General features: G+C 47.9%; 1 protein-coding gene across 1 annotated transcript in view; it reads left to right on the top strand.

Annotated features, from left to right (window-relative positions):
* Window positions 1–288: 288 nt before the first annotated feature.
* KIF25 (kinesin family member 25) overlaps window positions 289–26,724 on the top strand; it is a 50,883-nt gene continuing 24,447 nt past the window's right edge. Inside the window, exons 1-7 of the mRNA XM_058533992.1 lie at window positions 289–360; window positions 2,199–2,264; window positions 9,267–9,389; window positions 11,668–11,806; window positions 13,483–13,586; window positions 17,474–17,562; window positions 19,411–19,447. Coding sequence (XP_058389975.1) covers window positions 289–360; window positions 2,199–2,264; window positions 9,267–9,389; window positions 11,668–11,806; window positions 13,483–13,586; window positions 17,474–17,562; window positions 19,411–19,447 — 630 coding nt within the window. The remainder of the gene's footprint in view (window positions 361–2,198; window positions 2,265–9,266; window positions 9,390–11,667; window positions 11,807–13,482; window positions 13,587–17,473; window positions 17,563–19,410; window positions 19,448–26,724) is intronic.

The raw sequence follows: 26,724 nt of genomic DNA, 5'->3' as shown, positions 1-26,724 counted from the left end.
CTGCAGGAAAGGAAGGCAGTCACCCGGCCGATTTAAACATTAAAAGGAAAAGAGTTAGGTACTTTGCACTCAAAGAGGCTTGTAATTTAATGGCATTTGGAACACCCACAATATTTAGAAAATAGTTTTCAAATTGAGGTCTTCCCCTCCGCTCCTCTCCCGGACCCCCCTGCCCTCTTCCTCATTCTCGGTTCCCCCGCCCCCCGAACCCCCTCCCCCACCCCGGGCACCGTTGGCGCCCACGCTGACCCACCTGAGCCCCCCGGGCCGCAGGCCAGGCCGTGGGCGATGCCAGCGTGGCGCGGGCGGTGGGGGGGCTTCTGGGAGCAGCGGGCGAGGCAGCTGCAGCGTCAGGTGCAGGTGAGGGGGACCTGGCAGCGCCACCTGCGGCCTCCGTCCAAAGGGAGGCCTCCCCGCCTCTGAGCCCTTAGGGCAGGGAGCCGGGAAGGGAGAGTCTGCGGGTTTGTGGGTCTCTCTGAGTTGTAACCAGCACCTGAAAGCCGCCTCGCTCAGTCCGGCGGCGGCCGCCCCCTGCCTCTGCGCTTCCACCTCTTGCTCTGTAGGGGCGTGTGTGTGCGTGTGCGTGTGCGTGTGCGTGTGCGTGCGCGCGCGGGCTGCTCTGTCCTCCCCCCACCTAAACGCCCCTGCCAGGAGGCCTCACCCCACTCTTCCCGAGGGCCCTCACCCCCCACCCCCCAGTGCTAAATGAAAGCAGCTAGTCACGAAGGACCAATATTGATGATTCCTTTTATGTAAAATGTCCGGAAGTGGCAGATCCGTAGAGATGGAAAGTGCGTCAGCGGTTTCCTAGGGCTGGCGTGGGCGGAGTTAGGGGTGATGGCCAAGGGCTCTGGGGTTCTTTTTGGGGTGACAAAAATATTCTAAAATTAAATTTGGTGATGGATGCGTAACTGAATATAGTAAAAGCTGCTGAATTGTACACTTAGACGGCTGAGTTGTAGGTAAGTGAATTATGTCTCCATAAACCTGTGGTCAGGAGCAGGCGTGGACTCGTGCAGTTGTCCAGGTGAGACGGCAGAATCTTAGAATTACCTGGACTCCTGTGGAAGTATTCGAGAGATCTTTCCTTTAAGAGGTAAACTTGACTGAATGTGATAACAGAGAGCCAAGATGACTCCCAGGTTCTGGTTTGATAACCGGTCACAGAGATTGTTCAAAACATGACCCCCATTCCCTGTGGGCTGCGTGTCAGCATCCCCAGGGAGGGGAGCTCCTGTGCCTGAGCCGCCTCCTGGAGGCTGGGGCCTTCCTCTCCACTAAGGCCTCCAGTCGCCGGCTGTCCCAGCATTTAGTATAAATAGCTATCATTTAAATTCTCTGCTTAAAACCCTGCAGTACCTTCCTGACCATCAAGGATGAAACACAACTTCTCCTCTGGCTTAGGAACCCTCCTGCTGCACCCCACTCTCCTGGCCCGCTGTGCCCCAGCCTGGCTGACCCTCTCTCTGCTCCTTGACTCACCAAACTCATGCCTGCCTGCAGCCCTTTGCACAGCTTTCCCTTTGCCCAGGAGGTTTCTGTGGCTGGCTCTGAGGGCTCTCCTCCCTCTCAGGGAGCCACCCTGTCTCTGTACTTACATCACTCTGCTTTAGTTCTGGCGTGGCTGCTGCTTCCCCAGCGTATTTACTCCGTCCACTCGCTCATCTCTTTCTCCCCCCAGGATGCGAACCCCATGCCTGACGTGCCTCCATGTGGACGCTCATTGCTGCGTCCACCGCACCCGGACTAGCGCCCAGTACATAATAGGTTTCTAACACATGTCTTTTGAATAAATGACTAAAAGGGAAGAAATGGTGATTTTGGTGAGCCGGGCCCTCGGAGAGGTGCCTTTCAAACTTCAGTGTGCATACAGGTCGCCTGTATGCACTCGTATACAGCTCTGATTAAAATGCAGACTCTGATTGATTTGGGGTGGGAGGGTCCTAGATTCTGTGTTTCTAGCGAGTCCCCAGATGCTTTTGGTCTGGGGACCACACTTGGAGTGGGGAGTCATAACACAGGGCCCGGGAACAAGGCCTTCAGGGTCAGAGGGGCCCCCACTCCGGCTGCCCTCTCCCGACGGCTCTTCACCGAGGGCACGCGCTTGCCTCCTTTCACGTGGTCTGGTCTGAGGGTGGAAGTGACACTGACGAGCATCGCAGTAACTGACAATTTTCCTTCTTGATCCTTGGTTGTAGGCCAAAGAAGAGAGAATAGTTGAACTGGAAACTGAAAATGCCATTCTTCATCTGAAATTGGCGGAGGTAATGTTCTGACGTCTTGTAGGCGGAGTTGAACTGCGTCCAGCGTGTGGTGACTGAGTGGCCAAGTCCATTTTCAGTCCTTGTAGAAGGAAGAAGTTGAGGGTGGTCCTTGTACTTCTCCTTTTCTCTGTCCCATCAGGTGGCACGGACTCTTTCAGTGATGTTTAAAGTATCTTCTTTTACTGAGCAAGGTTTCGTTCTAAATCCCCGTCTATCTCTGGCTCACAGGTGCTTAGTGAGTAATGAATTACTGAGGTAGCATTTTTTACAGCTGTAGTGAGGTGTGATTTATGTGCCATAAATTCACCCAGTTTTCATGTACAATGCAATGTCACAGCCGTCACTAGAGTCAGCGTGGAACGTCCCTTCACCCCTAAAGATTCTCGTGCCATTTCCGTTCAGTCCCCTCCTGCCCCCAGTTCCAGGCAACCACCGTCCTGGACAGCTGGCCAATTTGACATTCTGGGGTAGACCTTTGCCCGACTCTACCCATGTCGTCTGTCCACTCACCAAAAAAAAAGTCCCTCAAAGACAAGTCTGCCCAGTCTTTCTTGCAGCTTTGTTCTTAACCTTTAAAAGGAAGGGCATACAAATGGAGAACATTAGGTGGATATTGATGCTCTTTATTCTTGTACAATTTGCTGTTGCTGCCTTTGACAGCCCGAGAAGTGGCCCCCCAAAAGATATCAGGTCGCAATCCTGGAACCTGTGGATGTGACCTCATCTGGAAAAAGTCTTGGCGGATGTGATTAGATTTGAGAGGGGGAGAAGATCCTGGATTATCCGAGTGGGCCGTAAATGCCGTCACAAGTGTCCTTATGAGAGGGAGGCGGAGGGCAAAGCCGCACGCACAGAGGAGAAGGCAATGTGAGAACAGAGCAGGGAGACATGTGAAGAGACTGGCCTCGAAGACTGCAGTGACGACCACAGCCAAGGAGTGTCGGCCACCCACCACCGGAAGCTGAAAGAGGCGGGAGGATCGTCCCCTCGAGCCCCTGGAGGGAGCGCGGTCCTGCCAGCACCTGGCTTTTAGGTGTCTGGCCTCCAGGATTACGGGCCAATAAATTAGTGTGATTTAAGCCTCTCCATTTGTGGTGATTTGTTACAGCAGCCGTAGGAAACTAAAACACCACCATCAAAGAACTCTTTTGAGTTCTTCGTTTTTAAATTATGGCTGCTTTAGAATTCTTAGAATCAAGTCCAGGGGGCCCTCAAACTCCTGTGTCTCCTTGAATAACTCTGTCAAGTTTCATTGAAAAAAAATTAGTTGCACTAAATTTGCAGATTAATTTAGAGCTCTTAATACTACTTCTTAAATTAAATGAATATTAATTTACTTGTTCATTTGACTGGCGCTTCCAGGCCCAGTTCTGCACAAGAATGCATAGCAGACACCAGCCCGCCTGAACATCTCTAACCGCATCTCTACAACAGCTCATCACAGCTTTTCCCCCTCGGTTCCAGAACCTTCACCACAGTGCTTCAAAAGAGCACTGATGAGGGAAAGTGTAAGCCGTGCTTGGCAGTTGAGGCTGGTGTCAGAAGGCAGGCCTCCGCGCAGCCCAGGACACCAGGTCCTCAGCATTCTAGTCCAAGAGTCCCTTGTTGCTGTAGCTGCTGAAAGCTTAAACTTCCAGCCCCAATGTTTTGGAGCTGTCACACAGGCTGCATGTTAGAGCAGACATAGATGGGTGACATTTACCACATTTTGTCCATGAGGGTGGCTGCGAAGCGCCAACAATTTTTCCAAGAATCATTCAGATGACATTGAAAAATTTTTTTTTACATTTAAGATCGTTAGGCATAGAATGCCAGATAAAGCCTGTAACATTTTTGGCATTTGTATTATAAGTCCCCTCGCCTTGACTCCCAACACCGTGCGGGGAGGGACAGGCGTCGTCCGCAGTGTACAAAGTGGTTGGCTATGCGATGGCTTTCTGCCTTCTGACCCTCTGCAGGGCCGTTCTTCCTGCTGGAGACTCGTAGCCCTCTCTTCGTTTCTCACTCCCCTAAGATCAGTCCAGGATCGTTTGCCCAGTTGCCAGTGCGTTTATATTTATCCACTTTCCTCGTCACTCTCCGCATGTGTCCTTGGGTCCATGTTGCCCTGCCATCCGTGTGCATTCCTGCGCCAGCGCCTCGGGGCAGCTCCCTCCCCCGGTGCACATCAGCTTGCTGTCTACTTCTCCAGAGCCAGCCAGCCCTCGAAGCTCAGCCAGCCCCACTTCCAGCAGGAGTTACTTGATTGCTCTATTTTATTTTTCCCTGAATTGCTGTTGCACTTATAGTCGACATCAGAGACTGTAGAATATAGTTTTTCATATTTAGATGTACGTTATCTTTTTTTCCAGAGAGAATCTGAGGCTTATGGGTTTAGGGACTTTGCTTCAGTTTTTTCCTTAGTCAAATGAAGAGTAGATGTAGTTCATCTCTTAACGTGCCTTAACCTCTAATTTGCCTACAAATCTTTGCTCGCTCACTCTAGTCTTGGTATCACTAGATTTAATGCAGTGCTGGCTGCACAGTGGGTGTTCAGTGAATTCTTTATAATCCCGCTGATTGATGGGTTTCTCTTGAGCTTCCCTTCTTTATAATTTCTCTATTTAACTTCTTTACACTTCTGAAAAGTTTCACATCAAGAATAAATAGATTTTCCAATCCAATTAGTGGCCCGTCTCAGCTGCCATCTTTGTATCATGTTGACTTTCAGACAGATTGCTGGTAATCTCTACCCAGCTCTTGGCACAGGAAAAGGATTGTGTTTAATGCAGTTTCACGAGCATCAGTCAGAGCCAAAAGCTTAGCTTAAAAGAAGACACTCATCCTGATAAATTGGAGCCCAGGAAAAACATTGATTTCAACACCAAAGTGAGCCAGAATGAATCCTCAATTCTCAGTGTTGAAAAGAATGAGCAGGTTCAAACAATATCCTTGTGACAATATGGACCCTTGTTTTAGCTTGTACCCTGAAGATTTAGAAGGTTAGGTCCACAGAGGTACTAATAGAATCCTTCCAGGCCTTATCTCTGGTATTTAACTGTCATCTCCTGTCCTGTTGTAAAAATGAAAGGAGGAAACTGAATGATATTAAAAGTTAACAAAAATCTCTTTCCCCTGCCTGCCGTCATCAAGTATTTTTGACAGAATTCATTTCTTTCAGTATCGTGTTGCTTCCCTACTTTTAAGGTGTTGAGTGGAATTAAGTCCTGGGCTTCCCCATGCACCACAGAGTAACTGAGCCGCGTTCAATGAAATTGCCATCGGGGTTGTTTTCTTTCCTTTCTGTCACCAAGGAGTAATTAATGCCCACATGGCTATTTGCTGTCATTTCAACATGACAACAGCAATGCCTTGAATTTCCTTGTCACGTTTCTTCGCTCGTCTATGTCAGATAAGTGTCATCCCGCCGCCTTGGGCGTGGAGGCACAGTCCGCTGGACTGCACTCAGAACGAGGATCTACAATGTGGACTTCCTGCCCGGGGTTGGAGGGCGCTCCCTCCATCTGGCTGACTGTCAGGTCGTCTCTGTCTGTCATCTATTTCAGGATGAATAATTAGTGAAGAACACTCAAATGCCGATAAAACTGTGTCTGCCAACAGGGAAAGAAGCTCAGTAAAAGTTCAAGCAAAGAAAGATATTAGTAGATTCATTAGACAAAAAAAAGGCAAAACTGAGATTCCTGTTCATCGTGTGTTTCCGTCAGGGACTGAATTCTGCTAGATGTAGCAGAACAGATAGGGGAAAAGTGATTGCTTCTCCTGCAGCAAGACACTTGGACGTAGGCTGTCCGGGGCTGAATGGCGGCTCCTTCATGGGATCATAGCTCTCCACTCTGTCGGCTTTAGCCATTGTCTGTTTCCTAGACCAAGTAGCGGCCTACTGCTAAGTGTATCCATTGTCTCATGCTTCCAAGGTGGCTGCTGGGGCTCCAGGTGGCACATCACTTTCAGGTAGTGGGAAGGATCAAGGAGACAAGGGAACATACCTGCCAGATCTGTCCTTCTAAATCATTTGCTCAAAGTCCTACCCAGTGACTTCTGCCTGCAGCTCACTGGCCAGAACTGGGTTGCACGGCCATCCTAGCTTCAAGACATCCTGGGACATCTAGGTTTTCTCAGGGCTGTTGATCAACCAGGGGCTCTGATAGGAAGGAAAGAGGGCAGGTGGACATTGGGTAGACAACCAGTGGTCTCTGCCATGATATAACTGATGTCTGCACACAATCTTATCAGCACTGCAATTTGTTTTTCCTCCAAGATATAAATATCATGGCATCATCCTCTGTTGGAAAAAAAATACACTGAAGGCCAATTAGAGTAGAATTTTATAGCCAGGCTTGGCAGTTTCTTGTTTTCTAGTCTTATTAGGTGTGGTAGTGAAAATGGTTTCCACGTTTCTTTCACGGATCTGGTTTTCTCTTAGACATTCTAAACACTGAGCTTTGAAATGATGTCCACTTTCCCTTTTCATACCTATCTTTTCCCCATTCTTGACTTTTTATAATCTTTTCTTTTAAAGAATGGTTTCGTTGATACATGAAAATGTCCAGTGGGGGCCAGCCCTGTGGTGTAGTGGTTGAATTTGGTGTGCTCCACTTTGGCGGCCTGGGTTTACAGGTTCTGATCCTGGGCGCAGACCTGCACCACTCATCAGCCATGCTGAGGCAGCGACTCACATACAAAATAGAGGGAGATGAGCACAAATGTTAGCTCAGGGCTAATCTTCCTCAGCAAAAAAAGAAACTATCCAGTGGCTTTCCATTTCCTTCGTAATATGCCTGGCTCGAACCTCCACCTGGAGCAGACTCCGTCTCCCTCTCCGTCCCGCTCTCTTCCGGGGGCATGAGCAACCACATGAGTGACCCCCCCACTTCCCCACTGAGTTCTTTCTCCGCTCCTTCCCCCCTATCCCACATCATCACTGGACTGGCCCATGTCTCCAATCACGGATTCAGACACACCTCTTTCTGACCACACAGAGGCTGTTTTGAAGAACTCAGTCACTCTCGTACTGTTGCTGGATTTCATGAGGCTCTTTAGTCTTTTGATCACTTACTTTCCTCCCAACAGCCCTATCATGACTTCTGTCAGTCAACACTTAGTTTTCTCTTTCCATAATTTCCACGACTTCCCTGAAATCCTGCAGGATCCTCATTCTGTTGGCCTGTTGTCTCTGTACCTTCAAACCCTGGTGCTCCATGCATCCCACCGTTGGCCTTCCCAATACTTGCACCCGAGCTGCTGGAAAATATCACACAAGTGGGAAGATCGTTGCCATAAATAGACACTGATACTGTCTCTACTGAGAACTAAACACCACACTGCAATCCTGTCTCCATAATCAGCTCACTCCTCACCCTCTGTGAAAATTATTTGAAATCTTCTCCACTCTTCTCAAGTCTCTGACCTCCCCAGCCTCCTGCCAAATATCCCCTTGTTCTTGGCAGAGGAGCTGGCCTCCCAGTCCGCAGACAAAGCAGCCTCCTGCTGCTCCTCCTGCCCACATACCTGCACCCTCTGGAGCGTCGGGGGGCTCGCTCCTCCTGTTGAGACCAGCCTCCATGCCCCAAAGCCCCAGGCTGCTCAGCTGCTGGGGTCCCCCCTCCCCACAGCCGGCTTCTGGAACAGGCAGTTAGCGTTCTCAGTCTCCGTCATCTCACATCTCACCCGGTCCTGCTCTCGCCTACACGGCTCTGTGCTGCCTGTTCCAGGCACACGCCTGCCTTCCGTCCTGGCCTCCAGCGGCTTTCAGGTGCTCTCCTCCAGGGGAAGGATGGTGTCACACGGCGCTCTCTGCGCTGTCACCAGTCACCTGCACACTTGGAAACCTGTGCTCCCGGTGCGACCCCCTCGGGGGCCCTGGGGCTCCTGCTCCTGTCGCCTGTTGGGTGTTCTCACTGGTAGGGCCCGTGTGGGTGACCAGCATGTCCCACACTGACTCAGAACCACAGGGAGCAGCTTTCCTTCTCCTCTGTGCCTCTCCCCAAGATAAGAGATTTCCTGCTGGTGAATGAGCACATAGCTCATATTCTGTATGGCTTTTGAGCTGTGCATCTGAATATTTGGATACAGGATAAATCTATTTTATTATGTAAGTGATGAAGTTATGATGCATATTATTGTTAGTTTAACCGTATGTTTTTACCATATGGAAATGTGTGGTTGCAGTTCTGAGGGAGAAACAATTCACCAGTATTTAACAGCTTATATAAACATCGTGTGAGAATATAAACACCTAAATAAACACTGCGGGAAACAAAACAACACGAAGCAAAAATCCAGACTCCTTACCTTCACCCCAGGACCTGAGTTGATGGTACCTCCACCTGCCAGCGGCTCAGCCGTGAACCCGGGGACCACATGGGCCCCCCTGTCACCCCCTCGCATTCACCTCCCAGTCCTGTCAAGGTGTCCCGTGCCTGCCGTGAGAGTCTAAAGTCCAGACCACCACCGGCTTTCCGACCACTTTGCCACCTTCCTCCATCCTCCTCCACAAAACACTCAAGTGATCTCTTTCAACATGAATCTGTTCTAAAATCCTGCTGCTAAAAATCCTCTACTGGCTCGGTACCATCCTCAAGAAGACACCCCATTTCTCACCCTTCCCAACAAGGCCTGCAGGAGCCTCTGCCCCTCTCCCCGAACCCCCTGTTTGTTCAGTTGCTGGAAGCTGCCCCTCACCTCCCGGGCCTGGGCCTTCACAAACTGCTGCCCACATGGCCCATCTGCCCCTCGCCGCCCTGGTGCCTCGAGGACGCCTCCCTGATGACGGCCCACTGTACCCCAGAGTCCCGCTCGTCCCGCACAGCACCCACTCTCTGGGGCCACTCTCGGGGCTGGCTCGCTGCTGTGCTGAAGTTGTGCAGCCAGGCAGCGTCTCCTCTCAGGCAGATGGGGGCACGGTGGCAGTCAGTAAATACTCTCCCTTTGGAGGATATGCGCCTGCTTCACGTCCATGGTTTTAAGATTCCAAACCATCTTTGATTTTTTTTCTGATAACAGTACCAAGAAACGATGGGGAAGAGCAGTGGGGCGGCCATGCGCTTCGGCATCCTGTGCGCTGAGCAGGAGCGTCTGCAGAGAGGTGCACACTCGACCCTGGTCCAGCTCTGCCGCGCCATCCAGGTACAGAGGAACTCCCGGAAGTCAGGATTTCCATTTACAGAAGGACTGTTGGTGTTTGCGAACTCAGAAAGACTGTTTTCTGGTGCAACTGTATGAGCTATGCCAGTCAATAGATCTGCTCTTATGGAATTAAAAGAAGCCTTAATTTAAGGAAGCATAGCTCCTCAGTGTATTATGTACTGATTTTCTGTTCCAGGGTACTGATCTGGTCTCCTTTATGAGGTTATAAAATCATTTCTTTTTTTTTTTCTGAGGTGAGGAAGATTGTCCCTGAGCTAACATCTGTGCCAGTCGTCCTCTATTTTGTATGCAGATGATGCCACTGCATGGCTTGATGAGCAGTGTGTAGGTCCGTGCTCAGGATCCAGACGTGCAAACCCTGGGCCGCCAAGGCAGAGCACAGAACTTAACCACTATGCCACCAGGTCGACCCCAAATCATTACTATTTTTATAAGCAATTGTAGATGGTATTCACTTGGGGAATCCTGCTTTCTAATACTTTTTTGTTTTTTTCGTGAGGAAGATCAGCCCTGAGCTAACATCTGTCGCCAGTCCTCCTCTTTTTGCCGAGGAAGATTGGCCCTGGGCTAACATCCATGCCCATCTTCTTCTACTTTATATGGGACTCTGCCACAGCATGGCTTGACAAGCAGTGTGTCGGTGCGCGCCCGGGATCCGAACCCGAGGGTGGCCCAGGGTTTGCACGTCTGAAGTGGAGGTACGCACCCAACACCACGCCACCGGGCCGGCCCCTCTAATACTTTTTAAATAGAAGACTAAGCCTCAAAAAAGCATGTATGAGTGGGATCCTGAGCAAACATAGGAGGAAGAATAGGTTTTGCCGTGAGATGGATTGTCTCCAATAGCAGGGTCGTGCTACTCTTACCTGGGAGTTTGATTTTGTAGGTCAAACTGTTCTCACTTTTATTTTAATGTCAAATGGTAGACACTGGTTTGCATGTGTCAGATTGAACAGAGCTAATTCAGTATGTTGTCAAATGAGAGCTTTTAAACGACTATAGTTTCCAGAAAGAAAAGTTGTTATTCCATGTGCTACACGGGCGGTTCTCCGCGGTGAGGCTGTGCAGGGTATTTTTATGCCTCTGGCTGAGACCATTGTTCATCTTTTGCTATAAACAATGTGACCAGGCAAAAAAACTAGACGGAAACAAATCCAGGTCGTTATTACAATAAAAACACCATCTGTAAACAAGATTAATCGGCCCTCAGAGGTTTTTTATTTTTCCCCATGAACTGCTTTAGAGTATTTAGAATGGATTTATATAGAATGAATTCTTATTCACGTCTGAGTAAAATTAATCCATCTTTTAATAATGTGTAACTTTATCTGCATCCCATATAATAAAAATCCTGTAATTCAATTTAGTTTTGATATTTATCAAAATGTTTCCCAAACATACGGAAGTCATGTCCATTTTATAGAAAAAAAAGACTAAACTAAAGAAACAACGAACATCTATTTCAGTTCCATTATGATCTCAAGATTTCAGTATTTGGTGTTGAATGTTAAGCAGTAGAGTATCAGGTCTTTCATTCTCTGGACCTGTCGATCTTCATGCCAAGAAGCCTTCACGTAATTTCAGACGGAAGAGAGAGTATATTGCGTAAAGGACACCATTTATCAGTTGCATTGTTCCCAAAGTTCTCTAAAAACTTTGGGAGACGTACCTGGAATTCTGTTATGCACATTTGTATGGTAAGTAGATTTCCCTGGGCTGCATTGTTCTCTCCACGTGCTCATGATAATCTGGCTTCCAGAAGGTGGTCTGGGTAATAGATTAGAGCTTTGTTCCCAAGTCATGACATGGAGACCATGGGACCGTGCCAACATCACACGGAAGTAAACAGCAGACAGAAAGATGTCCTACGTCCAACTCTTCTCCACTGAGCAATGAGCTGTACTTCCTATGGAAATTAGTGAAATACTTGATTTTCTTAAATACTTTAAATACATAAATATATGAAATCACATACACTGCTTCACAAAGTGCAAATCCCAGATCTATTGAATCAGAGTGTCTGCAAGTGAGCCTGGGCATGTATATCATTTAAACATTCCACAGGCGATAGTGACATTGTCTGTGATGAAGAACTTGGCTTTAAACAGATTTAGTTCATGATAAACTAATGTATGATTATCTGAACTGTGTGGCCGTGTTCTTATTTTATAGACACTTACATAATTAATTATTGTATAATTATGCTGTGTGATTGATATTATTAACTGTATTCATTGTGTGTGTTCTTATTTTATAGAAAGTGAAACAAGACATAAAGGAGCTGCATTCCTCTTCTCTGGAACTTTTCAGAAACTGCCAGGATCAGCAGCAGGACTGTCTTTCTGAGATAGTGATGGCCGTGCAGGGGGCGCAGCTCCACCACGAGGCTCTGCTAGGTAAGCCGGTGACCCCGACTGAAAACGAGCGCATCCACGTTGAGGAAAGAACCCTGCGGTTTTGTTCAGGTGACGACTGCCTAGAATTTGTTTCCATTCCTTTGACTTTCTGCTCGTGCCTAATTCAGCAGGCGGAATAAATACCCAGGGACCCGCTGCCTTCACTAAGTGCCACCATCCTCAGGCTGCCTCCAGCCCTCCCTGCCCCTGCGCCCCTCAGGGAGGTTTTCCTGTTCTCTGGGTGACCTCGGAGGACTTTCCTGACCTTGACACTGTCCCTAAGCTGGAACCTGTGTCCCTACTGAATCTTCGGTGTCGGGTTTTCCTAAAGCCTGGTGTCGGCTGTTGTTCTGTCGATTAACTCTTCCTGCATTTCTGAGAATTCCCCGGCAGATTGGTCGCCATTTGGTTATGACGGGCTTATCATCTTTATCCGATGTCAGGCTCCCGGTGGAAGGTGTCTGGCGGTAGTTTTAACCCCTGCCCCGGACAGCACCGTGTGAATTCACCTCGTCCTCCCTGCCACTGCCTAGTGCTCATTACGGCCCCACCAGGGAGCAGATTATAAGGATGGGGACGTGGAGAATTATTCGTTCTGCTCTTATTTGAAAGTATGTGTGTGCAAACTTTACAAATCGTACTGTTCTGCTATTAGGCTAACATATTTTATTTAAATAACTTGAGTACCGAGGGTCTCATTTTGTCTCTTCAGTACACTCAGTTCAGTGACTTCCCTGAGGGTTCTCGGGGGATGTGACTGCTGTGCCTGTGTGTGCACTTGTGTGCATGTGTGTGCATGTGCCTGTGTGTGCATGTGTGTCCATGTGTACATGTGTGTGTATGCCTAAGTCGCGTGCTCCAGGAAAGGGGACAATAATGTTATTTTATGAAACTAGTATACCTAGGCTTTAGAAAAGTGAGTGTGTTATAGAAAACTGGAAGGGAGGAGAGGGAGAGCCCCATGTTCCCTCAGGACGTGTTGGCCCCGTGATGACTAAGCAGCCTGTTGACCCCCTGCAGGTGCCTCGTGCACACTGGCTCTCAGGAATGGGCCGGGAAGTGGGAATTCTGCAGACAGTTCACTCGTGCCCAGACCTCACCCGGGCAGTTCCGGGGCTACCAGACTGAATCTAGCATTCAGGTGTCCAGCAGTGGGGCTTGGCCGGGACCCACACGGAGGCCCTGGGGCTTTTGTGTCCAGTCCTGTCGATCCTACAGCATCATTGCAGGAGAGGCGTCATTGTCCTTACCTGACAGTTGAGGAAGTGGTGGCCCACAGTCGCCACTAAGACTTGACAGAACCAGAAGTCACGTCCAGGGTCCTCCCTCAAGGCCCGGGCTCTTCCCACACCCAGTCTCTCGGAAGAAACCTCCAGTAAGTAGACAGTTCGGCTGCCATTCAGATGATTTGACGACGTCCACCGAGTGATTGCATTTCAGCCTGCAGCGGCCGTGGCACCAAGACGGCTGAACAGACCATGTTGGTTATTAGTCGGTGGGGTTAGTGCACAGCCCCCTGAAAGGGCAGAAGCACACCCTCCGGCCCCACAAACAACCCCGGCTGACCTCACTGGTTTTAAAAATCTCCTGTACTTTGAGGTGGTGATTGGAAGTCATTTGATGGCTCCGTGTCCTGTAAAAGCTTGTTCTGACTCTGGGTAAAATTGTTCTTTCAGTGTGGCAGTCAAAGGCAGGTCACCTCGAGCGGTCCTTATGGGAAATGAACGAGCGATATCAACTCGAGAAGCAGAAGAGAAAACTGCTCCACAACCGATTGGTGGTGAGCATCCCTTGTGGGCAGCTCATCACGTTCTCACCTGGTGGTTCAGAGACGGGTGCTCGGGGGAGACCCATCTAGAAGGTGACTGTGGGAAGAGACCTAGCAAGAGGGAACTGTGGGAAGAGATCCAGCTAAGAGGTGACCGCAGGGAGAGACCTGAGGGAGACCGTCCAGCATGTGCAGAAGCCCTTAGTAGGACTGCTTCGGGGTGGGAGGGACAGACGGAGGCTGGTGTGGCCAGAGAGGGCCGAGGGGCGTGAGGTGGGAGCTCGGCACAAGTGGGCAGGGCCAGGCCACACAGGGGCTGGAGGTGAGAGCGGGTGACCTGATCTGACTGCTCTGTTGGAGGCAAAGACGGGTAAGAAGCGATTGCAGCCCGCAGTCCCAGCGAGAGGGGACGGTGGCCCGGGGCGGGCTGGAGGCAATGCAGAGGAAGGACGTGATCAGACAGCACCTCCAGGACCACCTGTCAGGACAGCTGAGCTACGGTGTGAGGTGCGAGGAAGAGAGAAGTGAGAAGGGCGGGGTGGGGGTGTTTGCAGAGACCCCCAGGTGGTGTGGAGGACCGTGTGCTTCCTCCCCTGCCAGTGCTGGTCAGCCACCTTTCTTCCCGTCCATTAACAGGATCCGAAGGCATTCTCCCACTTACTTTCTTCAAAGGAGTGAGGTCTGAGATCTCGAGAAGTTTAAAGTTCAGACTCAGGTTTCTATTGTCCAACACGAGGATGCCAAAGTCGATGATTTGTCTGACGAACCCTGCTTCTGTGAGATTTGATTTCTGTGGTTGTACCTTGGCCCATCTCTCTGAATTCCATTTACCTGGAGCCCAGGAAACCTGCTTTCCTGAGCTTCTCTCCCATCCCTGTGCTGACAGGTCCCCTGGTCATTAACGTGTCTGAGAAGAGCTCTTCTATAGGCACATCTGGCTGTGGCTCTGCACACGGACGTTAGAGCACAGTGTTGGGTGCTTACTGTGAATCAGGCACTTTTTTAAGTCTCTTGGTGCATTTTCTTACCCATCGTCACAGTGGTGCTGCCTCTCTGAGCTGCTGTGAAGACTAAGTAAGGTGCGAGTGAGTGCCTCGCACTCCAGAAGTCCCTCAGTAAAAGCAGCTTTTATTACCCGGAGTCTGAAAGGGGCCACATGGACCTTCCCGAGATGGAACCAAGTCCAGTATGGAATGATGGCCTGTGGGAGATCCGACATGTTCTCAGTGAAGTCTGGGTCTCCAGGTCTGCCCTCCATGGCCTCTGGAAAACATACAACAGGACTGCTGATCTCATACCTGTGGGATCCCAGAGACCAAAGACGCCTTAAGAGCATGTAAATAAATCAGTGTAAGTCATTTATTCAGTTTTCCAAAAGTAAAAGGAGCTGTATTTCACCACTAGTTGAATAAACTTGCCATAAATCAAGGACGAGATTTCAGAGTGGATTACTAAAAGGGTGGTTTCCGAGTGCTAAAGGAAAAAGGGGTTGCTCGCTGGAAACAGCAGGAGTTTATAAGAATAAAATATTCTTATTTCCTTTTCAAGTATTAAGTCAAAGAATTATGATAGCTGTAGAGCATCTGGTCTTCAGCCAGGCATTTGAAAAAAGAATCACACGAAAGGGCAGAATGTCACTACGAGAGCCAAGCACCAGCTCACACGGGCAAAGTGCCCGCTGGATATGGGCACGCGTCTGCAGACGGGGGAAAGCAGGGACAGGCTGTCCCTCCCCGCAAGGGGCCGCGTCTCCTGGGCCAGCGGCCCACGCACGGAGAAGACCAGCAGGCGGTTTTTAGGGGTGTCCCCTGGGCTCTGCCCGAGGCTCCAGAGCCTACTTCTTGTGAGCATCTTGAGGGAGACAAAAAGGCGTGTTTATCATGTTTGAGGATACAAATTTGAAAGGGGTTGATGGCAAATATATCGATTGGCAAAGAGCATCCCAAAATATCTCAACAGCCTGGAGGAATAGGCTCAGCCTGGCTTGGATACAAAACGCTACGGACGCAGGTGCCGGATGGAGGAAACGCGGCTCACAGCAGGGGTGCGGAGGTGGTGCTGGAGAACACGGCGCCCACCAGCAACGGTGTCAGCGAGGCCACGAGCAGAGTTTAAGTAGGAATGAACGTGTTGGAGTTGACACCGTCTTCAGACTGTTGTTGTTGCTGTTATTATCAGGGGACCCTCCTGCCAATCTGCCGCAAAAGCTCGGACGACAGGCCCAGTGTGGCGTCATTGTCACGCGCTGCAAAGGTGGCCTTCCCTTTCTGCAAGGGGGACACCTTTCCACTCCACAGGTGTAGTGACCTCTCAGGTCACCTGACCTCACCTTTCACCTACTTTCTCCTGACTTCTCTCGCCTCGTCCTACCCTCCCCTTTTACCTACGTCTGTCTTCTGGCTCGTGATTCAGCCCAGTCTTCCCTTCGCAGGCCACGTCTTCTCCCACAGATCTCTGCATCCCAGCCTGGGGTAGTTTTAGGCTTCTGGCACATCTGCACCCAGGCTGATGTCACTCATGTTTCCCGAGGATGTTTCCACGGTCTGAGGGACTGAGGAGGAGCTGACAGCTCCCGGAGGGCGGGTCCAGAATTCCCCGGGCACCAGTGACTTAGGATTTGAGTTGGCAAATCCCAAGCACAGTCCAGGTCATTAGTGAAGTGGCTGCCGAGGAAGCTACCAGTTTGCCCAGCTGCACTGACAGAAGAGCATCAGAACCTCAGAGAGACAGTGAGCCTCATCCCCCTCTGGGCTGTTACCCACACCGAGAGATGGGCTTCTCATTCCGGACACGATGCTGCAGACCGGATGGATTGTAGCCATTTCAGGACAATGGCAGACGCAAGCGTGACCGTGAGGGCTGGAGCGGGGGCTGGGTGCAGGAGGTGGTTCCCGGGGGTCGCGGGAGCGAGGTTGAGTTCTGACCAGCTGGCCTGTGGAAGAAAAATAAACTTCTTCATTATAGCCCCAAAGTCATGATGGCCGGTGGGTAAAAGGTGTCAGCACAGAGCCAGAGAACTGTGCAGCACTCAGTTAGAGCTCACCGGGAGACAGCAAATTCCTTGTCACTGGAGGAATTGAGCACAGCCCGCAGAAACTTAACCATCACTCACATGGCTAACTAAACCCTAACTATTTTGACACGTATTCACAGAATAACATAAATCTCAGATTTGTTAGTTCCCCTCCTTCTACCCAGGAAGAGTGTGGATTTATCATTAAACTATGTAGTAGTTTAGTTGATTCTTATTCTTTGTTTTTGTCTCCACAACATCACCTCATGTTACTACTCAGATGAACCCTTTGGAGGGTCCAGATAATGAGCGAAGTGCCAAATTTCAGAAAATCCTTCAAAATGCCTAAAAGATTTAGCCCAGGATGCCATTAAAAGGTATTTTGTTGGGGCCGGCCCAGTGGCATAGCAGTTAAGTTCGTGTGCTCCACTTTGGCGGCCCGGGGTTCGCCAGTTCGGATCCTGGGCACGGACCTACACACCACTCATCAAGCCGTGCTGAGGCAGTGTCCCACACAGAGCAACTAGAAGGAAGTACAACTGTGACATACAACTATCTACTGGGGCTTTGGGGAGAAAAAGGGAAAAAAGGAGGAAGATTGGCAACAGATGTTAGCTCAGGTCCAATCTTCCTCAAAAAAAAACCAAGTATTTTGTTGATACTTATTACCGAGTGATAATCATTTGCCAAGTGAACAAATTTATGTGTGAATTTTAAAAAGCTTGAAATAACACTGTCTGCTCATTACTTAGTAGGGATTTTTTCAAAAGTCAAGGTGTGAGTAGGAAATTCGATGGGGAAATGTTACTCAGTGTGTGTTCTTTGAGGAAATAGTTCAGCAGTTCAGTCTTGCTCCTGTGCTCACAGGTAGAACTTTCTGTTGTAGGAGCTGAAAGGGAATATCAGAGTTCACTGTCGGATCCGTCCTCTGCTGCCTTTTGATAATGAATCTGATGATCCAGTTTCACAGAAGAGGTAATTTGCTTGTGCTGTGTGTGTGTATGTGTGTGTGTATTTTAAGGAAAAAAAATATAGAAACAGCATCAATTTTCCATGTCTCCTGTTTTCCTAGCCCTGGTCCCAAAGCAGGGTACTCTCATGTGGATAAAGTTTCTCTTTCCTGGATGAGCTGCCTTTCTAATAATGAAAGGTTAGCAGACCCTCTGGAAAGTGGCTTGCATGTGGCCAGAATGTCTGGGCAAGCAAGGTATTCATCAGAGGGGTTCTGCTGCCTGAGGGGTCAGGCGCTCCTAGAGATTTGCAGGGCCAGGCTCTCGCTGGTCCTTTCTCTTTGTTACTACCTCAGAGGGCGGCCTCCTTCTTTATTTACTGCAGAGACCCTCAGAGGTGCAGCAAGGTAGTTAGTGTTGAGTTAGCTGGTGTTTCTGACTTAGAAAAAGTTTCGATGGTGATAATGAATAACACAGAATTATCTGAAATCCATTTACTTGAATGTTTACTTGAAAACCATACTCAGCATGACTCGTACTTCTTCCTCCAGTGGAGCAAGTCCCCCATCGAAATCGCCGCCCCAATCCCGGTCACATTAATAACAAACTCTAGGCCCTCCTACCTGTTCCAAGTCCTACACCTCCTGGAGGTTGCCCTGCTTCCGTTAGGTCAGTCCATCAGTGGGTCCCTCTGGCTACTCATCGCCCATTCCTGCCTCTATAATTCCTGTGCTTACCTCACTTTCCTCACCTTAGGGTCCTCCCTTCATCCTGCCCTAAACTGACTCTGCTTTAAGGGCTTTGCTCAAATCTCACCTGTATTTATATTATACAGTTTAGCACTTGACTTTGGAAGGTCTTTAGGAAGCCCTTGGTCAGTCTATAGTGTGAAACTAATGATTTGTATCTTTTTGATGGTGACTGAAATTCTTTTTCTTCGAGTCTTTTATTTTGCTGGCTTAGTACTTACTGTACTTGGTTAACTGGTAGCCATTTGCCACTTGTCAAAGGACCTAAAAATACAGTCAAGTACAACAGTGTAATACTAGTCCTAAAATGTGGTGTTTCTACAAACCTGCTTTTCAAACGGCATTTACAGAGTGCTTTTGCCACATTATTAATCTATTTCTGCACGCCTAGTAAGGTCGCTGCTGGCCACATTGTTTTCATTTAAATGAATGGCAATTAAGGAGACTTAGGAATGTGGTTTCTCAGTTGCCTCAGCCTCGTGTCAAGCACTGCTGCTTCGACAGTGTAGACACAACGTTCCCATCATTACAAGATGCTCTGTTGAACGGTGCTGCTCTGGGCTTTCAGCTTCTCCGAAGTCCACAGAGGCTTCATCAACTTTCATTTATGCTCTTATATCGTTTACATTCATTTGAGTTTTGTTCTGAAACATGTGGCATTTTTCTGGGTTCAAGGTTGCCTCCAAATACCCAAGTCCTTGAAGGCAGAGACTTGGGTATAACTCTTCTTCTGTGTCAATACTCCCAGGATTCTGACCAAGGCTGTGCATGCGGGAGAGAGTGAAGTACAGACTTATCCATCCCTCCCATACCACGCAAGTAGGGAATATGAAAATATGAAATATAGAGCAGAAGTGTAAGAGGAAAGATTTCAAGAGAAAATGAAAGGGAGAGAGGAGAGACGAAATTAAGAAGAGGAACGAAAAATAGAGATGTGGAGACAAAAAGGAAATGTTAGGAAACAGAAGAGGGAGGAAGAAATAAATCCAGAGGCTGGGGAAACAGAGAGTGAGTGGAAAGAACCAGAAAATTAAAAAAGGAACAGGGATGTAGCAAAAATACAATTTGTGAAGACTGTGGATATTAAGAATATTTGTATTTTAAATTCTGTTTCATCCCCGCAGCTCCATGTCTGCAGAAGTGGCCCACGCCGTGGACGATGTGAGTGAAGTTTCCTAACAATTTTATTCGAGCAGCTTTCTATCTGATGGTTCAGATATTCCCCAGATATTTCCACCACTGAGAGTAACTCAGAGATTGAATGAGTATAAAATAACGTCCTTCTTTATTTCATGCTTTCTTAGCTTACAAAGATTGTTTTTGTTCTCGATTTCTATCTGAACATTAAATTAATGAAGCATCGGACGCACTTTCCGTTTGTGAAACCTTAAGGCTCCTAATTTGTAGATCTGTGTGAGCAAAGTCACTTCACTTCCGTTGATTTTCCAGACCCCAAATCAATCAATGCACATAGGAATGAGTCCAAAATTTGGAGCATAAGAAAGAAATACAAGTATAAAACCAATGGAGTTAAATATGAACTTGGAATTTTTAAATTTGAAACAGACATATCTACTGAGAAGTCATGGTTTTGTTTTCTCTTTAAAACCGTCATATTCCTTGGCTTCATCTACCGAAAAGGCCTAGAAGTAGCAATGAGAACTCTAGCATCCAGACTGTGGTCCCTAAATACTAGGACGTGGGCTCCTTCCGTGGGCAGGAGTCTCCGTGGATGAGCTGGGACATGGGCTGTGCCGACGGGGGAATGTCCCAGACGATGCGTCGTGTCCACAGAGCGCAGGGCCACTGACGTGGGATAGACTGACAGAGCTTGGGAAACGACGGAAGCAGACTGACACACATCCTTATGTAAAAACCTTCAGTTCACAATTATTATTATAGTTTTTAAATCTCCCTGGTCGCCTTTGGAGAGTGCTGGTGCATCAGTCCATGATTCTAAAAGGTCACCATGAGAAAGGATGAAATGTTTCTGGTGCTCTTCCCGTATGAAATGCATTTCAGGGTAAATGAATAGTTGATGAGGGAAAGGTTTTCTGTATAGATGATTCTAGCTAATAAGTTCAGAGTACATGATAAAATTAGAAAACGCCATTTGAAACCTCTACTGGCTCCAGGTAACAGTCCTCTAGGTGCTAGACCATTAGGGGTTGGCGGAGTCTTTACAACAGAGGGTTGGGGAATCCCTCTGCAGCCCCTAAACACTGTAGTTTCACTGAAAGAAATGATCGGTCAAATCAGAGAGTGGGACGTTTCCCAGGACAAATGATGTGATTTCTCTAACAAATGAATAACGTGACTAGAAGGGGGCGAGGGTCCTGGAGAACAAGAGACTCACGAGGTGGACAACACAGCAGTGGGCCCTTGTTTTGATTTGACTTGAACAAGCCAACCGTAAAGTCATTTGGGGGACAACTAGGGAAATTAGAATATGTATCGGGTGATATTAACTTTATAAAGTGAGATTAATGGCATGGTGTTATGTTAAAAGAAAGTCCTTATCAGTTAAATATACAGACTCAAATCAAATGATACGTTGTCTGATATTTAATGTAAAATATGCCAGAGAAATGGGAGGTGGTTGAGCAGGACTATATATAAAACGAGATTGGCCAAATGTTAAAAATATTGGGTGAGGTCTCATTATACTATTTCCTCCATTTTTATATACGTTTGAAAGTCTCAATAAATAGAAGTTTAAAAATATGTTGGGCTTATATTTCATTCTAGCTCATCCTGAGTACCTAGAAAGCATATGAGACGCTAAACTTTTAGTTAATATTGATCGTTTTGAATTTAACAGGAAAGTTAAATTTCAAACTTCACCATCCAGATTATGATGACTGTTTTGAAGATGTTTTTAAGTTGTATTGATTACTCTGTCTCATTCACTTTTCCGCAAGGCCTATTATCTAAATCAGTCTTATTGTGGTTACCTATCACAAGTTTTAGAACTCTTTTTAAAGTAGTTTCAGTTAATGGATTGTTGGCTTTATTCTTTTACGAAGAAGCCAAGAAAATTGTTATAGCTGTATTAAGAAAGTTCCTTTGACAGTCTCTGGAAATAAGCACTTTAAAAATTTCTGTTTTTAAGTGTTTTTTCTTCTGTCATTTGATGCATTGTATGTTGTCTTAAGCACTAGTATTACTGAGTCAAGCAAAAGGAGACCAATAAATCCTCGTTATTGGGAATTTGAGTTCTAAGTAGCTCTCATGATCATCTTATTAATCTCGACCTTTTATAAGTGAAAATATTGAGTACTTGTGGTTAAGTAATTGCCTTTTCTACACTTTCCACGGTCTGGGGGCATACTGGTCAACCTCCAAGTGTTTGTTTTTTGTTTTTTTTTTCAGTGGAGAGATATGCTGAGCCTGAGTCCTGGCCTCCAGCAGGCAGTTAGGGTTCATTATTATTATTGTTACTATGTTATTATTATTTGTTACTATATTCAACCTCTTGACCCTCTCCAGTTGCTGTCAAAATTCCATTGATTGTTCAAATTCAGAAGTTTGAGGATTTTTAAATATTTTACCCACCAAGATAAAATTTCTTTTGATTGGGGCCTTTTAGATAACGTTTAAAAAAGTCAGTAGAATCCAAGTTGTTTTGAATTTACTAGACCTGTTTGTTAAAGGCTTCATATCATTAACTCTGCTGAAAAGACAGGGGATCAGTTTTGTGATATTGTCCCTCTTGGCTCCCAAGTTGTGTTTTTATTTCCAAAAGTCTAAAGAGAGTTTGAGTTTGTCTGGGATGTGGAACTCGGCATTGCATTTCAATTTGCAACCTAATTCAACATTTAATAGTTTTGGATTCAACCTATAACTAAAATTAGTCTCAGATGGAGAGTCTGGCTACTGCCCTAGTTCTTGGTGTCTCAAGGGCTATTTATTTTTGGTTTTCATTTAATTTACATCTGCTTGTTTGATAATCAGATGTGGAAGAACAGATTCCTGGCTTTGCTGAACCGTCTTTGGATGTCCGTGGTTCTCCCTTATTTTCCATTCTTATTAACCCCTTCAGCGTGACGGTTACTGACTCGAGTTTCTGAGTGTAGCTAACAAAGCCTATGGGGCAGGCGATCCTTATGCAAATATCTGTAGTCGAGGTCAAAAATATTTTTATAGAGGTGCTTGGCAAAGACGGATGGATTTGGCACACCTAAGCAAAATTTTCAATGATCAAAGTTTTGTGCAGTCCTTAACAAAATACTTGTTCCTTGACTCAGGTTCACCTGGCCTGGCCCCAGCCAAGACCGCTGGTGTCCACCGTAGGCAGCGTGGGCTTCTGCAGAAGCAGAGACGTGCAGTCATGTGCTGGGGGCTTTGGGGCTTCCTCTGTCGGAAAGCTCCCAGCTGTGTCAGGATAAGGGGCAGCTGTCATACAGGGTAAAGCAGACTGATGCCCCCACATGCTTATCTCTAGTCTAGACATCTCTGACTTTCAGATCCACACGTCCACTCCCTACTGGACATTACGAGATGGCTCACAGGGATCTCATAAAACATCCCAAACTGCATTGTTGACTTTCCCTGCAGACGGACTCTTGTTTCCCCGTCTCAGCGAGGGCTCACTCCCTCCCCCCAATGCCGGAAACGTGGGAGTCATGCCTTGGCCTCTTGCCCTACTTATCCTTCATCAGGCCCTGTTGGTTCTGCAGTGACAGTCTTCCTGGAGTCTGTCTGATTTACTCCATGTCCCTCACAGTGCCGTCTGGGCCGCGCTCCTCTCCCTGGACTATCCATGGCCTCCTGACGGACCTTCTTCGTCCTGACCCTGCCTCTGTCCGATCCTCTCTGCAGCCGGGGAGCGATCCTTGAAAACACAGTGTGATCAGATCACATCCTAGCTTGAAAGTCTTCAATGAATCCAAAAGAAACTAAGGGAAAACTCTAAAACGCTCGCACCTGGCCTCTGTCTCTCTCTCCATCTGTACGCTGGCCCTTCACTCATTGTCCTCCAGCCATGTGGGCCTGGACACGACGGGCCCTTTGCGGCCTCCAGGACCCCACTCATGCTCTACCCTCGGTCGAGAATCCCTCTGTGACAGCACTCTCCCCCCTCCACTTGGCTTCCCTACCCATCCTCAGTTCTCGGTCTAAGCATCACTGCCTGGAAAAGGCCTTTCTTGGGGTCCCCATCTAAATTAGACCACTCTCTCACGCAGTCTCATCACGTCCATATTTTCCTTCAAGGTTCTTTTTGGTGTTTAATGTAACTCTCTGTCAGCTTACTTGTTACACTTGTCACCAGACTGTAAGCTTTGTCCTGGCAGGCTCCTGCCCCTTTTCTTCACCGTGAGACTCAGTTCAGGGTCTGGCACAGCCGTCTTTCCATACGCATTTGTCACGTGAGTGAATAAACAGAGGAAACACACACTTCTAGTTCATTCTATGACTCAGGCGTTTCTTGTCCAGCCTGTGACAGACAAACTACGATGGAAACCAGAAGAGCTGAATCAGAGGCTAAATGTGTGACCTTGTCGTGTTACTTACCTCCTTGGGGCCTTTGAAGATTCGCTCTGTCCAGCTGTAAAATCTCGGATCTAAAAGGGGCTTTTCTAGAATCAAGATTTACTTTCCCAAATATGACCCAACTTTGAAGAAATGAAAATTGTTTTAATACCAAATGTGACTTTCACAGACTTGCGACGAGAAAGACTTTTGGCTTTTTTTAAGGAGTAATAAGGATTTAAGGAAGAAATTGTCTTTCAATTCCCATCAGTTTGCTTCAAACTGATTCTCTATATTTTACGTTTTCTTCTCCTTCTAATCAGTTATTTCCTGTCTTTAAATTGGATTAACAGAAAGAATTTGTCCCTCATCACTTATCTCCAAAGGGCATACTATTCCAGGAAAGGACATTGCTGTTCTTTCAGAAGACTCATTCACTGTGGCCAATTGACCTGCACAGTGTACCTCACTGTGGCCAATTGACCTGCACAGTGTACCTCACTGTGGCCAATTGACCTGCACAGTGTACCGTACACACACACCGTGGGCTGTTTTTTATATTAATTTGTTTCAGAAAAATGATCCCCTTTCACATGATGCCTCTAGGAGTATGTTTTCTTTTACTGTAGTAACGTTCCTCATATTTTCTTGTTTCATGAGTAGTTAATTTAATCCAAATTTTAGATCCATAGTTTCAACGAATTACGCAAATGTAAGATAGCTTTAGGAACAGACTTTGCTACCAGCGCATTTTACAGATGGCAGAAAATGCTAATTTAAGAAGGTAAATGACTTGCCCAAGGTAACATGACTAGATGGTAGCAGAATCAGAATTAGTGAATAGATTTTATACTAGTTTTAAAGAAAGCTGTGGCTGTTTCTTATCCGAAGATCTTGAAGAGCAGCAGAGCCCGCGAACACCTGTGGTGCCAGAGGCTCAGGCTAGGTCCTACGTGGTGTGAGGCGACAGCCCAAGGCTGAGCTGACACCACAGTTAGCAGGCTCGGCTGCTGTCTTGTCCCCTCTCAGCCACTGTGGTGGGAATCTACCAGCATCTGTCTCCTTCCCTTATAATATATATAAATATACGCACACATGCACATGTAGCGGGAGAGGGGACGTTCTCCTTGACCGTCTTTCTGCTCTCGGAGGGGAGGGCAGGAGGTCCAGAAGTGCAGGAACACTTAGCTCAGGCCCCATCATCACCACACTGTGAGAATGGAAGGGACCAGGAGCTACACAGTAATACGTATTAGTAACACACAAAAATAATAATGAACGTATTCTTCCAGCTGCTTTAAAAAATAACTCCAACAGGAAATGAGCACTGTCTCTTGTGTCCTCATTAGTTTAGCAGCAAAACAGTGTACCTTAATACTGTGTAAGTGAAGCCAATTCCAACAGAGGTTGTCACATAACAACCACCTGTGAGAACCGTGTGTGGCATGCTTGGAGCTCACCTTCTCTGTTACCGTCAGGCTGCACCGAAGCCTCCATCCTGCAGTCGTCATGAAAAATGCAGCCCGCACCATTCGCACTCGCCAGCAGGTGCTATACACGAGGTCCGTGTCTCACAGCGGAGCCGGACTCCAGCCGGTGAGCAGGAGGTGGACTTGGGCAGGGAAGGCATGAGTATCGCTGTCCTGGCACTGAGGAGGAAGACAGGGATGAGAGGTGCAGAACCAGCCACGCGTGAAGGGGGCGCTCTGGGGGCCCCGGCCCCCTGTGGGAACAGCTGCAGGGGGGTGAAGTAGGAAAAGGTGAGAAAAATCAGACATATTAAGCTGGGATCAACAGACATTGTCGTTTTCCCAATAAGAACCAGTGAATGAAAAACGATGCTTCTTACGGGCGAATTTATAAACAACAGGAGTGGCTTTGAACTTGTTAGAGAAAGAAAAGTGTGAACTGCCCCCAGCCGCAGGCTCACCGTCTTTTAGGGCTAAGAGTGCACAGATGAAACAATCGAAATACAGAGCCGCTTGGTCCATTGCCCGCCGGAAAACAGAGCACAGATCAGAAACTGCATTTCCCAGAAGGTTTAACATTTGTGAGATGCATAGGAAAACTCCTACAACCCATCAGGAAAACGCACAGGCTGTGGGCAGGCAGTTCCCATCCCCCAGCTGGGCCCTTCTATCTGCCCTCCTCTCTGCCGTGGTCACAGGTCCTGCTTCAGATGTGGCCTCATATGGCTGCCTGCTCACACACACACACAGAAGGGGGCCCTGCTTCTGCTGCTGTCCCCCGGACTCCAGGGCACTCACTGTCTTAGAATATCCGTTTGCAGTCAGATGCCTATTGAACGCCCACTGTGGGAATTGGAGGGTGACTAGGACGGGGACCCGACCATTCCGGGCTTCCTGGTCTTCCCTGGAGGAAGGTGCATGTGAATTTCCCAGGCCTTCTTTCCTCGTGTGTGGAATGGAGCAGTAGCTCCACTCACCTTGCTGGAATCACTGGTTTCATTTCTTTATAGTTTTTTGCCCCAGTGCGCCTTCCTAAACACTCCACTTTAGTCTTGCCCACTTTTAATTGGATGTCTTTTTAGACCTTTAGGGGGAGACACCCTTTCTCTTCCTCACAATTATCTGTTGAACAGCCAGGGCCCAAGGACCCGGCGAGTTGCCCGGGGCCCACTGTTCTTGGTGCAGCGCTTCCTGTCCCCTGTCCTCTGTGCCTCCTGTGGAGTGACAGGTGGACGCAGGGGCTTGGCCAGACCCGGGGTGGAGCCCTGAGGCAGGAAGGTGTTGAGTTCCTCATCGGGCGAGAGCCGCGGTGATGTCCCTGGTTTCATCGGGGCTGCCGAGCAGTGATCGTCCAGCTCTGCCACTCCTTCCTCCTTTATTCCTGGAAACTAAAAGAGATGCTTTCCCGTTAGCTTGTTGTTATCTCAAGTACGGTCGGTCCGTGGAGGAACAGGGACAAAGGCTCCGTTCTTTTCCTTTGATTTATCAGCTTTTGAA

This window comes from Diceros bicornis, chromosome 39 (assembly GCF_020826845.1).
Source record: "Diceros bicornis minor isolate mBicDic1 chromosome 39, mDicBic1.mat.cur, whole genome shotgun sequence".
In the NCBI taxonomy this organism is placed as follows: Eukaryota; Metazoa; Chordata; class Mammalia; order Perissodactyla; family Rhinocerotidae; genus Diceros; species Diceros bicornis.
The sequence above is the reverse complement of the archived record's forward strand: the minus strand, read 5'-3'. Positions and strand labels throughout refer to the sequence as shown.